Raw genomic sequence first — 15,419 nt, forward strand, 5'->3', positions numbered from 1 at the left:
TATGTATGTATGTGTGTGTATGTATATATATATATGTGTGTGATTCCGATCCGCATGAGTTTGTTTTCTTATGTCCTATGCTGAAAAACACAGAAGCATAATCTATGCCAGCCATTAGTATAACTATTTTCATATAGATATACAACAGAGGGATCTATGGAAAAGATCTCTTGTGGCACACATCAATTATGCTTCTACAAGCTCCATGGGACATAAGAAAAGACATGTCGACGGAGCGTAAAAAAATCGATTTTTGACCCAAAAATACAAATCCTCTTTTAATCAACACTTATAATTAGTCAAACTTTATGTTTATACTTAAGAAACTACGGAAAAAATAATTTATATAATTATTATGTAGTTTCACGCTGTAATAATATAATATTACTCTTGAATTTGTATGTAAGCGATACATGTCTCACGATCGAGGTAACGTATCGGCTAAGAAGTATATATGGATTATTCATTTCATAATATATAAGTTTTATTATACACATTTGTATTTTTTATTATATAAAAAATTAGCTTTTTTAATTAATTTTTTTAAATAGCCAATTAATGATTGAAAATTATAAAACATTACCCAGGATAACCCATTTTAAAGAAGCCAATCATGTTGGAAACATTGCGTTAAATAAAAAAATGTTTTAAACAAATGTTTTGTGACTTTGAGACGGACATAGGGTGGTATTATTGTTTGATCTTGGATGGCATTATCAAGGTCAGGGCAAGGTCAGAATTTTTTAAACAAGACTTCATTTTTTATTATATTCTCATAGTTATCTCATTTATCTCAAGAGCTTTTTAAAATATGATAGTAAAATATCTTTTTATAAGTATTTTTTTATTTATAAGGCTTTAAAATTACAGTATCGTTAACATTAGCATTGCTCGAGGTGATCGACCAAGAATCGACGGCTAGAATCTCTTAAATGTTGTCTAGTATCATGATCTTAATAACATTCAAGGCATTAGACATTGTTTCTTTTATTTTCATTTTTACGTGAAAGTAAAAATTACGACTTCTCGATAATGGTCTCGATCTTAACATATGATCAAGATGAAGAACAATATTTAAGAAATTTTATCCATCGAAACACCATGGGTAATGTTCTAATGCTGGCTGTAACTTTTAAGCTGTTACTCAAAAAGTATTTAATAAAAAAATATTTTATAACGTTTTAAAAAGCTCTTGAGGCTTAAGCTACGAGAAAATGTAATAAAAAAATGGAATGTTTTGTTTTAAAATTTTAAGTAATGTTGCTCTGATCTTGACAACGCTACCCAAAATCAAACCAACAATACCATTTTATATTTCTCTGGAAGTCATAAATCTTTCGTCTGACACATTTTTCGATTTAACGTAGTGTTTTTGAGATATTTGAATGGATCCTTTAAAATGGGACACTTTATACAAAAAAAAATGTAATTTTTATGTGTATGTGTTGCAGAACAAGTAACGGAAAAAGTACTGTAATTAATGCCATGCTACATGATAAAATTTTGCCAAGTGGTATAGGACACACTACAAATTGTTTCTTACAAGTTGAAGGTTCAGATAACGGAGAATCATATCTTATTACGGAAGGATCTACTGAAAAACAACCAGTTCAATCTGTTGGACAGTTAGGTCATGCTCTTTGCAAAGAAAAGTTATGTGAAAGCCATTTGGTTAGAATATTTTGGCCAAAAGAAAAATGTTTATTACTGCGAGATGATGTAGTGTTCGTCGATAGTCCAGGCGTAGATGTAACTCCAAATCTTGATGAATGGATTGATAAGCATTGCTTGGATGCAGATGTTTTTGTCTTAGTAGCAAATGCAGAATCTACCATAATGGTTACTGTAAGTATAATATATATTAGCAATAAACATTATTATTAATATAATTCGTTACAGAGAAGAAACTATTAGATATTATATATTTGATAAATCCAATATATAAATCTAATCTATCAAATACACATAATCTATATATTTGAAAATAAAATTATTTTGGAAGAAAATGTTTATTTACTGAACAATAACATTCAATATTTTCTTTTTATAATATTGTGGAATACCATTTCGCCACACGAATGTAAATAATCATTGTTAACTATTTTTGCTTATTGAACATGAATTCGTGTGTAAGTCACAATTTTTTTAGAAAAATGGCGTCAGAAAAACAAAAAAAACGACTTAAATTTATTTAAATTTAAATTATTTAAATAAAATTCATTTAAATTATAATACTCTTGACGCTTTCACAGGTACTTTCTATACAGAAAATATGCGTACCGCGGATTATCTCTGTGTCCAAATCCATTCTTAGAATGTCAACGTTTCGTGAACATTGCAGTTCACTTCATCAGAGCGAGAAGTAGCCTGATACTATTCCTTCGGGTGATTCTCTTTATATATATTGTTTTTTGAGATGAGGGAGAAAGTGGGTATGTAGATGAGAAGGGAGGAGTGGGGAGTCGGTTAATCTTCAATAACCGGAAAAACCTTTTATATTTTACTTATGTTGTAGTCATTATCTGTATTTAGATTATTAGGATATTTTTGTATCTCTATAACCTCTCTATATTTTCTTGGAAAGTATGATGTAATGTTATGTATAATGTAATGTTAGCTATTGTAGTCGCTTTATTAAACAGTATTTGATGTCTCGTGTTGTCTGATAATGCTGACTGGGTGACGTGTTTTAATCTGACGTTACGTTGGTATTCTTTTGCCTTACAGCAAAATGGTCACGACAAAAAAGAGAATTAAAATAACCAATAAACATACAAATAAGACAACAATTCCTGACTCACAATCAGACAAAAGAATCCTATCTTTCCTCCTATATGTTAGAACAATATATGTAGGCTGCTGGAAAAATTTCTGCAAATAATATGAAAAAAACATGTAAAATTCGGTAAATGGCTTTATTGTTTTTCGAAGTATTCGCCTTTAAGATCGATACATTTTTGCATACGCTCGAACCAATTTTCGAAGCATTTTTTCTACTTTAAAGCTGTAACCTCAGAAATCAGTGTACGAAATGTTTCAACAGCTGCTTCAGGCGACTCCAATCGTTCACCACGCATCTTATTTTTAATGTTTGGGAACAAAAAGAAGTCATTAGGTGATAAATCAGGTGAATACGGATAATGAGTTATCAATTCGACATTATTACTGAATAAAAAATCAACGGTTTGACGTGTTGTGTGATAGCTGGCGTTGTCATGATAAAGGATGATGTGATGATTTCGATTTGTTCTACGCAATTCATTTATGACTTCTGGCAAACAAATTGTTGTATATTAATCAGTATTTACAGTCCTTCTGTATTGATTCTCTAAAGCCACGGTTGTCACATGTCCGGTATAACCGAAGAAACAAGCAATCATTTGCTTGGCAGCACTGCGTGAACGAACAACTTTTGTTGGTTTCGGTTCATTTTGAAATACCCAAACAGTGGATTGTTGTTTACTTTCGGGCTCATACGAATAGATCCATGTTTCGTCCCCAGTAACGATGTTGTAGACCAAATTTGATCGACCTCGGTTGAATTTCTTGAGCATTTCTTTGCTCCATTTAACATGAGCCTGTTTTTGAGCTTCGGTCAAATTGTGTGGGATCCAACGACTGCAAAGTTTCCGTACGCTCAAGTGATCATGCAAAATCGTATGTATTGCTTTCATGTCAATGCCTAAGGATGCCTGAATCTCGCGGTATGTTATATGCCGGTCTCGCTCAATCATTTCACGCACAGCGTTAACATTAGTGGCAACAACACACGCGGATGGACGACCTTCACGGAATTCATCACTAAGAAAGGTACGTCCACGCTTGAATTCGGCAAACCAATTATAAACAGTCCTATTGGATGGTGTTTCATCTCCAAAAGCCAAATGAAGTCGATCGATGCATTGTTTCGGAGTTAGATTACATTTGTAATCGTAAAAAATCATTGCCCGAAAATTTTCACGCGAAATTTCTATTTTCTTACAAAATAACTTCTTTTAAAATACTATGCAAACAAAACTAGTTGGCTTGAGTACAAACTGTCAATTGAATTATAGGTTAAAAACGTCTAATTTTACGGATATGATAGTAGCAGAACGTTGGCGCCACTGGAAGTACTAGATTGCAGAAATTTTTCCAGCAGTCTACGTATCAGGCATGATATTAATCCTTAAATGCCACTGGGGGTCCAAAAGACTTCAAGATTTTTTCAATCGTATAATATATTTTATTCCGCTGTAAATCGAATTTCTGGCTTCTAAGATTCCCAATTACCAGTTGAAAAGTTCGCAGCATATTTTGTATAGGAACGACGCATTTCGAGACGGAGTACAAAATACTCTAGTGCATCATTTACGTTGTGCAAAGTGAAAATTGAAGCGACTTTTTTATTCACGTTTTTGTGTAAATTTCATAATTTTGAATTGTAAGTATTAATGTGCGCGCTACAAAATTGCCTTAGTGTTGTAATTATAACTTTTTCACAAATAATTAGATGGAGTATAATTTGCTTTCGTGCCACAGGCCGATGTGCGCCACGTTTATTTTTGTGTCGAATGTTCTGGGGTAGAACATTCATAAAAATTAATATTTATATGTTTTTGTACTTTTTGTAATATTTTTATATACTTTTGTAATTATGTGCCCAAAAATACTTTTTTCATACTTTTTTACCAAATATATTATTCAGTAGTCAAATAAATCATTAATTTTGTGTTTTTTCTTTCTCTAAAATTTCCTTATTTATTTCGCAAAATAAATACCTTTTTTAGAATATCCAATGCCGAACTTATTAATTTCATCTAAAAAAAATACTATCTCAGGAGTACAACTTTAAATTTTTAGCGAAAAATATAAAAAATTAAAAAAAATCCGATTTATTTGTTTAAAAAGAGTATGCTTCTTAAATTTTAATTTTTTTTTAGTTTATTTACAATAAAATTTCACCATAACTGCACAATTACATCTTCTTTTAGAAGTTCTCTCTTTTAGATATATCCAAATAATTTTCAAAGCCAAATATTGAAAACTTTAGAAATAGTATACACTTTTTCACGCTGGGATTTAATTAATCTCATATCTACGTGATTTTTTTATGTGTGGCATTTAAGAGTTAAATAAACACAATATTCGAATATTTAAACCGCCCAAAAAGATAGGACAAATTTTGAGAAATCTTAAAGATCAAAGACTCCTACTTAGTTCCGCAGCAGGAATATATAAAATACCTTGCTTTTGCGGAGAAGTATACGTTGGAGGAGACCGAGAGAATATGATTAACCTACGAATGGAAGAACACCAACGTGATGTCAGGTTAAAACGCGTCACCCAGTCAGTTATCAGAACATAACATTGAGACAGGACATCAATGTTTGACAGGTTTTGTTTGATAAAGTGACTACAATAACCAATATTACATTATACTTTCCAAGAAAATATAGAGAGGCTATAGAGATACAAAAACACCCTAATAATCTAAATAGAGATAATGGCTACAACATAAGTAAAATATAGAAGACCATTCTCTCGGTCATCGAAGATTAACTGACTCTACACTCCTCCCTCCCCTCCCCTCTCTTCTTATCAACACATCTATTCTTTCCTCACGTAAAAAAACAGTGTACAATATTTAAAGGAAATCATCCGGAGAAACAGCTCAGTATCAGGCCCCTCGCTTTAATGAAGTGAACTGTTTACGAAACGTTGGCATTCTAAGAATGGATTTGGACACGGAGATAAACGCATAGTTTCTGTATATTCATTTAAATTTATTTAAATAAGAATATGTATATGTATTAGTTTAATATTTAACCGTCAAGCTACTTTGACTGTCAAGTGGCGCTTTTCCTATTTAGATAACTTTTAAAAATATTTTATGATATAATGCTGCATTCACTTTTGCGTTCTCAGCATTTGTAAACATCATTTGTCTTTGTTTAATATTTGATAAACAAGAAATAATGCTTAAAGCGCAGTGCACGCCAAAGCGTACGCTGTCATTATATCATAACGTTTAAAAAATGTCTTAATGAGCTTCTTTGATAGTCATGAAGATTTATCTTTGGCTTTAATAATACCTTATTGTTGGTATAGAGGATCAGGTTCCAATATCTTTGATTTTGACATGTAGATATTGTCACGATTACGATCTTGAATAACAATCAAAAGATAAAGCCGTCGCTTGTCATTTGTTAAAAAGTTATTAAAATTACAGAAGTTGACAATATAAAGATGTGTTTAAGTTTGTAACTTGAATTTTACTTGCAATTAATCTCAGTGTTGGAACCGTTTGAAAAATATTTAAGTAGTTAAGTGAGTAGCTATGGGTACAGTTTAAATAAATCCTCTCTACTCCACTTCTGGCGTTAGGGACGTGGCCTAAACGGACTCCATCTGGAAAAATAGCGCGCTCTGATTAATCAGTGGGGGAAGAGTGGAGGTAATGAGGTAATTAAATAGTACATTTTGATTGACTTGGTCCATAGCTGCCCACGCGCTGATTGGTTCAGTCCATTGTCATTCATGAGGTGATTGGAGAAGAGCGGAGTGTTGGCAGGGTTGAATTTGATGATAAAAACGGGTGAGCAAATTGAAAGTAGCATTTTTCACCATGAGAAGATACAAACAACAGATATGAATAGCAGATGAATAGATAAATAGATTTATGACCTGATGGTTCCTTTTTTCCGCGTTTCGACGTTTTTGGCCGAGTATCGAGTTAGACATGTTAGAAAAAAAGTCTCTTTTCTATTATTTATTTTTTTTAATATTTAAGACTGTGTCTTATTTTTTATCTGAAAAAAGAGAAGGTAAACAGGAATATGAATAAATAAGTGCCTTGTCGTAACCGGTGTGTTAATTAGCTTATTTGAGAGAATAAATTCTTTTTGTACTTTATGACGATGATAGTATATTTCAAAAGTGTAAAAATCCATACTAAACTTGAAATGTGGAAAGGATGTGATTTAGAAAAATAAACGAGATGTACAGTCACAAAATGTTTATTGAAAAAAGTGATACATAAAATAGTTATTTCGCACAAAAAGCATTTCTTTTACATTTTACATTTTTAAAATGTACAATATATGGTTGAACATGACGGTATGGGATTTGTTGGATTTATGATTACAATGAAGAAAAATTTTATGAAATAATTTTACGATTAATCAGTCATTGCGTTTATAATTAACGGTATATATAAACAGACTAAGAAACTGTCTAAGATTATAATTATTACACATTTTAAATATAGAAATTATTACATATTAAATATAGAAAAAACACAACAGTATTGTTCGCAAATTTGAGAAAGTTTGCATATTGTCCGCAAGTTTGCATTCCTTGCAGTGTCCAGCTATACATGGTGGAGTTTCGACGAAGGCGTAAGAAAAATCTGAAGTCCAAGGGTGATATTCCGTAGCTATCGAAATACGTTCCTATTCCGTGGCCATCGATGTAGAAGGCCAATATTAACTGAGTCGATTGTGATCGTCCGTGTTAGCAACAATGGCAGTTGACCTCGTCTACAGTCTCGATAGACTATCGGCGGGATAGGCCTAGGGATGGGCAATATAACGTCGATATTTTAAATATCTATATTTTTGGATTTTTGTCCCGATATTTTATATCAATATTTTGTCTATTGATATTGTCTTTGATATTGATCAATATTTGAACAAAAATATCAAACTTCCGATAGGAGTGTGTTCCGTTTTATGTTTACAGCACTTGTAAGCATCATTTGTTCTTATTTAATATTTGATAAACAACAAGGGTGAATTTATGCTTATAGCGTATGAGAGTGAAGACGAAAGGTAGTTCGTTATGAACTATGTATAAGTGCACGTGTTAGTTTAGTATAGATTAAGATTGGATTGAAACTTTCATTATTCATTATTTACTTATAAGAATGTACGAGGGCAAGTCAATAAGTTCTTAGAAAATTTGTCCGAGGGCATTCGCAGTGTCATGTCACATTACTTTTTGACAAGTAGCATCTTTGACAGCTGATTACTGTCAAATTTTGAGTGGAATTCATCGCGTGATTTCATTTCTATAGACGATTAAAGCAAACAACCTTTGTATTTTTTGCAAAATGGAAAAAAACGAGTTTCGTGTAGTGATAAAATATCTACATATGAAAGGTTTAACGCCGAAAGAAATCAAAGTCGAGTTAGATGTAATGTTCATAGCACAATGTTTGCGACTGTATACAATTTGGTGAATGAATTTAAACGTGGTCGTACATCCATATGTGATATCCATGTGATCCCTCGTTTGGGACGTCCAATTGAGGCTGCTACGCCAGAAATCATCGATACAGTCCACGATATTGTTTTGACCGATCGACGAGTGAAAGTGCACGAGCTTGTTGAGTTCACAGGTATATCACATGGCACAGTGATTTCAATTTTGCACCAACAATTGGGTATGAAAATGCTATCGGCAAGATGGGTGCCGCGTTTGCTCGCTGTGTATCATAAGCGCGACTGTGTGACGATTTCAAAACAATGTTTGGAGATGTTTCAACGTAATTCAGATGAATTTCTGCGTCGATTCATTACTATGGACGAAACATGGATCCATTCCTTCACACCCGAGACGAAGGAACAGTCAAAACAATGGACTTCACCGGGTGAACCAGCTCCGAAGAAGGCGAAGACCATGAAGTCGGCCGGAAAGGTGACGGCCACAGTTTTTTGGAATGCATGCGGTATAATTCATATCGATTACCTTCCGTCGAAGCAAACGATCAATGGCGATTACGCAGCCTTATTGGACCGTTTCAACAACATTTTAAAGAAAAAAACGTCTCCATTTGGCGAAGAAGAAAGTGCTTTTCCATCAAAATAATGCACGGGTTCACATGTGCCCGGCACCGATGGCCAAATTCAACGAATTCCGCTACGAATTGCTTCTCCATCCAGCATATTCGCCAGATTTAGCCCCCTGCGACTATTTCCTGTTTCTAAACCTGAAGAAATGGTTCGGAGGAAAGAGATTCACCACCAGTGAGCAGCTCATCGCCGAAACAGAGGCTTATTTTGAAGGGTTGGACAAATTATATTATTACAAATTATATTATTAGGACGGCTTGAAAAAGTTGGAGAATCGTTGGATCAAGTGTATCGAGCTGAAAGGAGATTATGTTGAGAAATAAAAATGAATCGATAAAAAAAAATGTGTTTTACTATGTTTTTTAAAAATTTATTGACTTGCCCTCGTATAAGATTAAAATCATATAAATAAATAAAATAATAAAGAGTAAAATATGTAAACATATATTATATACAGGGTCAAAAATAGGAAGCTACTTGACAGCGGCGGTGGCGATGGCGGTGAGTGAGGCGCGATGGGCCGTGTTATGAATTCTTGCGGCGCGGCCTCATCACATTATTGGCTTAGACATTTTCTTTTTTAATTCGAAAATTACAATAAATATCTTAAAATAGTATAAGATTTTTTGTTCTCTTTGACTCATTCTACGCCCTCAATGCTCCTACCCTATTTCTGAGACATCCTGTATATGTATATATTTAAATTAGTACTATTAGGAGGGGATTGCATTGAAAGTTCTTCATTCGATGGTCTTTGTGTTTTTTGAGTATATATTTTAATAACATGTGTGAATATGTTAATCAAAGTATTAGGTATAGTAAAAAGAAATCTATTATTTTTCCAATAGATGGCTTTAGTAATCTGTATCTCGCGTTGTATAAGTGCGATCGGGTTACGCCAAATGGCGTTAGAAAGATAAGATTTCGTACTAAAAAAACTTCTCAGACAGTTTTGTGATTGCTTGAGTCAGTATTGTTTGAGCGCGTGTCAAAGATGGACACCAACAAAGAGAAAATACGCCATATTTTACAGTTTTTCTTCGATAAAGGCGAAAACGCAAGCCAGGCGGCTGAAAATGTGAATAGTGTTTATGGTCCTGATACTGTAACAGTCAATATCGCGCAATTTTGGTTTCGTCGATTCCGTTCCGGTAATTTTGATGTCAAAGATGCACCACGCTCTGGAAGGCCAATTGTCGAAAATGTCGATAAAATAATGGAAATCGTCGAGTCCGACCGTCATGTAAGCACTGTTTCGATTGCCCAGGAGCTAAACATTGCACAAAAAACCGTTTGGAACCATTTAAATAAGGCTGGATACAAAAAGAAGCTCGATGTATGGGTGCCACACGAGTTAACGCAAAAAAACCTCATGGACCGAATTTCCATCTGCGAATCGCTGCTGAATCGCAACAAAATCGACCCATTTCTGAAGCGAATGGTTACTGGTGATGAAAAGTGGGTCACTTACGACAACGTCAAGCGAAAACGGTCGTGGTCGAATCGCGATGAGCCGGCGCAAACGGTGGCCAAGCCAGGATTGACGATCAGGAAGGTTTTGCTGTGTGTTTGGTGGGATTGGCAGGGAATCATCTACTATGAGCTGCTCCCCTACGGCCAAACTCTTAATTCGGACCTGTACTGTCAACAATTGGACCGTCTGAAAGAAGCAATCGCTCAGAAGCGGCCAGCTTTGGCCAATAGGAGAGAAATTGTGTTCCATCAAGACAACGCCAGGCCACATACATCGATAGTGATTCGCCAGAAGCTCCGGGAGCTTGGTTGGGAGGTTCTTATGCATCCATCTTATAGTCCGGACCTGGCACCAAGTGATTACCACCTGTTCCTGTCTATGGTGAATGATTTTGCTGGTGAAAAATTCGTCTCAAGAAAAGCTTGTGAAAATCGACTGTCCCAGTTTTTTGCCAATAGGGACGAGGGTTTCTATGAGAGAGGCATAATGAAATTATCTTCAAAATGGCAACAAGTTATCGAACAAAACGGTGCATATTTGACCTAAATCGGATCATTCTAATTATGCTAAATAAAGCCTTCAATTTAATGCAAAAATAATAGATTTCTTTTTACTACACCTTATATTTGCCCTCCTAAGCTACGACTTTTTCTAACTTTTCTTGCAGAAGTTGAATTCCGCGATGAAAGAATGGTCTGTTTTTTGAGCTAATTTATTCAACAACCCAATTTTCGACTTTGCCATAATTATGGAAGTGTGTATTTTCCAAAGGGTGTTGCATCGTTCGGAACAGGTGGCACCAAGTCTTGGTGCCAAGTCCGGAGAATACAGGTGCGGGAGAACCTCCCAGTCAAGCTCTACCAGTGTTTGTTTCACGGCTATAGCAACATGGGGCCGAGCTTTTTCATGGAGAAGAATCACTTTTTGGCGATTTGGTGGTCTTTTTTACATGAAATCAAATTATATATTTTCAATCAAATTATCATTCAAACACTCCAATTGTTGTCGATATGTTTGGGGGTGATTATTTCGTTCGGTTTCAATAGTTCATAATACATGACATTCTCCATATCTCATCAAATACAGAGCATTGCTTTGTGACCGTGGATATTTCGCTTTGGAGTCGATGTTGCTAGTTGGCCAGAATCAACCTATGATTTTTTGCGTTGCGGATTGTCAAAATAAATCGATTTTTTATCGCCGGTTACAATATGCCACAAGAAATTCTTCTTTTTATGCTTTGCAAGCAAAGAAATTGAGAGGTTTAAACGATTGACAATGGCATTTTTGATAAATTCATATAGCAGTTCAGTCATTTCCTTTCTTTCTGAATATTTTCCATTGCTGGTAAACATCGTGAAATGATTGATTTATCGACTTCGAACTGTTGAACTAATTCTTGGAGTGTTTGAGTAAGGTTTTCTTTCAATAGAGCTTGCTGTTTTTATCTTCGATCTTTTTCGATTGACCTGACCGTTGTTGTAAAAATCACAATTACCACTTTTGATCGTCTAAACCAATCTCTACATACTGTCTCCGATGGAGCAGATTCACCATAAATTTCCACAAGCGATCAATTTCAGCTGTATTCTTTTTCAAATCAAAGTAATGTAAAGCATGATAGAATAAAGCATGGTAGAAATATACAAGCTGTAGCATTTCCGTAGATGCGCAATCATCGCTCTACTCAACCAATGGAATATGTCTTCCAAAATGCACACGAAGGAGCACGATATAGCACGAAATTGCCGAAGTTGTGTCTGTGATCAATCCTCATGTTCTTTTTTTTTATATTGATCTTTGTAGTTTACGAGTTTAATTCAGTTTAATTCATTTACAAAATAAAATTATGTTGTGGTGCAGTATATCTAATTGTCGAAATGGATTTATTAATTCTGCAGCAAAGAACGTAAAATATTTTACGTTCTTAAAGAAGCTTGAAATTTGACAACAGTGGCTCAATGTGTGTTAATAATAGCAAATATTAATAAATAAACGCAATATATTATAATAAACTATAATAAAAAGAAATAATTATGTATAATTATTGTCGCATTACGTGTGGCATTTGCGATATATATGTTATGCAGTACTATAACGATCAAAACATATGTATGTTATTGGTTGCACGAAGAAGACATTTCTTTGAAATCTATAATAGATTTGATGATAAAGGTAATTCAATTATCGCTTCGTTTGGTGATCGTTACTTGTCATTGCAGCGACGAAGATGTATTGTATGTAATGACATTTTTAATTTCACGTTAAGCTCCTTGCATTTTAGAGGAGATATTTCATTGGTTATCCCACCACGCTTTAAAAAGCTAGGATATGCAATGCTACGTCTTGTATATTTCCACCATGTATAGAAGTACACGTCAGAAAAACAATTTATCGCGTTCCATTATAATTCAGTTATAGAAAAGCATATAAACAAAGGATCATTTATTGACTACATAGTGTGAAATGTTCACACTTCAAAATATTCACAAAATGACTTCATTCTTCGGTTTCTCGATTTTCTGACGCTTTCTTCGATATCCATGTCCAGCGAATCGCATAGCTCCACGGTAATCGCGCGATTTTTCGCGCGCGATACGGCGTGAGATACTAATTACCGAGCAGATTATTAGATTTGCAATCAAATCTTCTCTGCTTGACTCCTCGTACGATTTTGAACTTACTATTGCTCGCTAGAACGGGCCATCTGTTTCTGCAGTGTTGTCTTTATCCTTTGGTTCGGATCCTCTGTTATTTCCTCAAAGAAGATTCTAGATACTCATATTTATTACGATGTTTTCTCCAAAATTGATGTCAGTAGTACAAAGCGCAATCAGCGGGCGCGAGCAGAAAATAATAAGAAATATATGACTTGTATTCTCTTCTGTGACTGTATAGGGTTTCGTCGACGATGCCTTCTCTGAATCGACTTCCCCTTTGATAGCAATTGGATGAGATAGCAACACACAAGGCAAGATCGCAAAGGAGTCACCGATCCTCACGTTTCATTCAGCTAATAAAATGTCTCGTAAAAATTAGAGATAACCAAAGAAATTGGTTTGTGCTGAAATATTGTGCCCCCACACGCAAATATGCTCGCCGTCTTGAACCGATGCAAGATCTACTCGATTTATTCGCATACCAGTGACAGACGAAAAATATCACGTCACAGTAATGTGAAATGATTGAAAAAACGAATATTTTTTTATGCAATAATTTTACGTGTCATTATTATTTATTAAGGAATTCTTGTTAGGATACAATGTAGTCAATTCAAAAATTTTATTAATATGTATTTTCAAATTAAATACATATTTACCCCCAAAATAAAAGAAAAATGAAAACATACACAACTTTTGACATAGCCTGCAGGTCATAATTAATGTAAATAATGTTGAATATGATAATTATTGCATTTAAGTAAATGTTTGAGTAAAGAAAGCTCTACTCCTTCTATGTCCACATACTGTATTTACATATATATAGAGAGAGCAACTTTCTTTAGCACTGATATAAACTGATATATATATATATTTCTCAAACTTTTTTAATAAATAATTTTTTTAAATAAATTATATAGCGATGGTTAAAATCTTTTGATTGTTGCTTTTAAACATATGTTGTTAAGATAATTAGTGCTGTAATATATCTATAAGACAGGTTATACTATAACGTATGTACTTTTATAATATATTTAAAATCCTAAAAGACATCTTGCCGGAGCAATTAAATTCAATATAATTTTGTTAATAGACAGGGTGATCTATTTTAATACATCTGGTAGAAAATCTCAAAAACTTTAAGACAAAAGTTGCTCAGATATTAGGAAGAAAAAAGTGATCTTGAATAATCTTGAGAAAATGTTCTCAAGTTAATCAGCGTTATCTAAAATTTTTTTAATGGAATTATATATACAGGGTGTCCAAAAAAGGTCAGGAATATTTCCTGAATATCTCGGAAAATATAAGTTTTACAGAAAAGTGTTTCAGACAAAAGTTGTAAAGTTTAAAAAGATCTATATTCTGATTTTATCAATTTGATTTTGAGTGGTATCGCCACGGTCAGGTCAAGGTCACATCGATATTTTTAAACGGAATCTTATTTTTGATTCCAGAATCCAAGCTGGTGTCTTTCCAAAACGTTATAAGAAAATATTTTTTTATTAAGTACTTTTTGAGTTATGATGCCTGAAAGTTACAGTACCGCCGGCATTAACATTACGCAAGGTATACAACTGATGACTTCTTGAATGTTGTTCAGGATCATGTCCTGGATAACGTTCGTTAAGAGATAAAAAAATTGTACATTTTGCAATATGCAACTACATAATTTTTTAAATAAGCAACTGTGTGTTTTCTTTACACTAATTTATTTATCTTATTATTCTCTGTATAAAAGTATTAAAGTACGATTATCAAAAAATGAATAGTTTACGAGATGTTTTAATATTTAATATCAATATGTATTAAAATATAGTATAAAATAGTTCGAAAACTATTGATTTTTCTATATCTTTATCTTAATATTTTTATTTGCAGAATAATTAAAGGAATTATATTATGTAAAAAACCTATATAATTTTATTTAAATTTTACTTAATAATTTTTGGTCTTGAGTTGATGACCTTAAGAGCATTTTTTCAAAGTCAATTAACTAAGATCATCATCTCCTTTCCTTCTAGTGAGGGACTAAGCAACTTTTGTCTGAAACATTTTTGTCTTATATTTAAGGTTATTGAGATATTTTATTAGATAGATTAAACTAGACTAGTCTGTATGTCAAGGTCAAAGTCATAGGTTTCTTATTGTATATTAAATAATTATAACTTTTATTTTTTTTAGGAAAAAAATTTCTTTCATAAAGTTTCAACAAAATTATCAAAACCGAATATATTTATTGTTAACAATCGATGGGATGCTTCTGCTTCTGAACCAGAATATTTTGATCAGGTATGTATTTATAAAGCATTATTTGAAAATTAAATGTCTTATGAACAATTCCATTATATTATACTTTATACAGAATTTATTGGTATTCATAATAAAGCTTTTAAATAAGTTAATTAGCTTTAATGTCTTAAATATTAATTACTCTTTATTATATATATATAT

The 15,419-nt window shown here is 33.2% G+C and overlaps 1 protein-coding gene across 7 annotated transcripts in view; it reads left to right on the forward strand.

The window, feature by feature from the left end:
* LOC108746496 (transmembrane GTPase Marf) overlaps nt 1-15,419 on the forward strand; it is a 146,041-nt gene that overhangs the window by 57,809 nt on the left and 72,813 nt on the right. For all 7 annotated transcript variants that reach the window (XM_018483315.1, XM_018483309.1, XM_018483308.1 and 4 more), the window contains 2 exons: nt 1,452-1,845; nt 15,150-15,257. In XM_018483315.1, coding sequence (XP_018338817.1) covers nt 1,452-1,845; nt 15,150-15,257 — 502 coding nt within the window. The remainder of the gene's footprint in view (nt 1-1,451; nt 1,846-15,149; nt 15,258-15,419) is intronic.

This window comes from Trachymyrmex septentrionalis, unplaced genomic scaffold (assembly GCF_001594115.1).
Source record: "Trachymyrmex septentrionalis isolate Tsep2-gDNA-1 unplaced genomic scaffold, Tsep1.0 scaffold173, whole genome shotgun sequence".
NCBI classification, from domain to species: Eukaryota; Metazoa; Arthropoda; class Insecta; order Hymenoptera; family Formicidae; genus Trachymyrmex; species Trachymyrmex septentrionalis.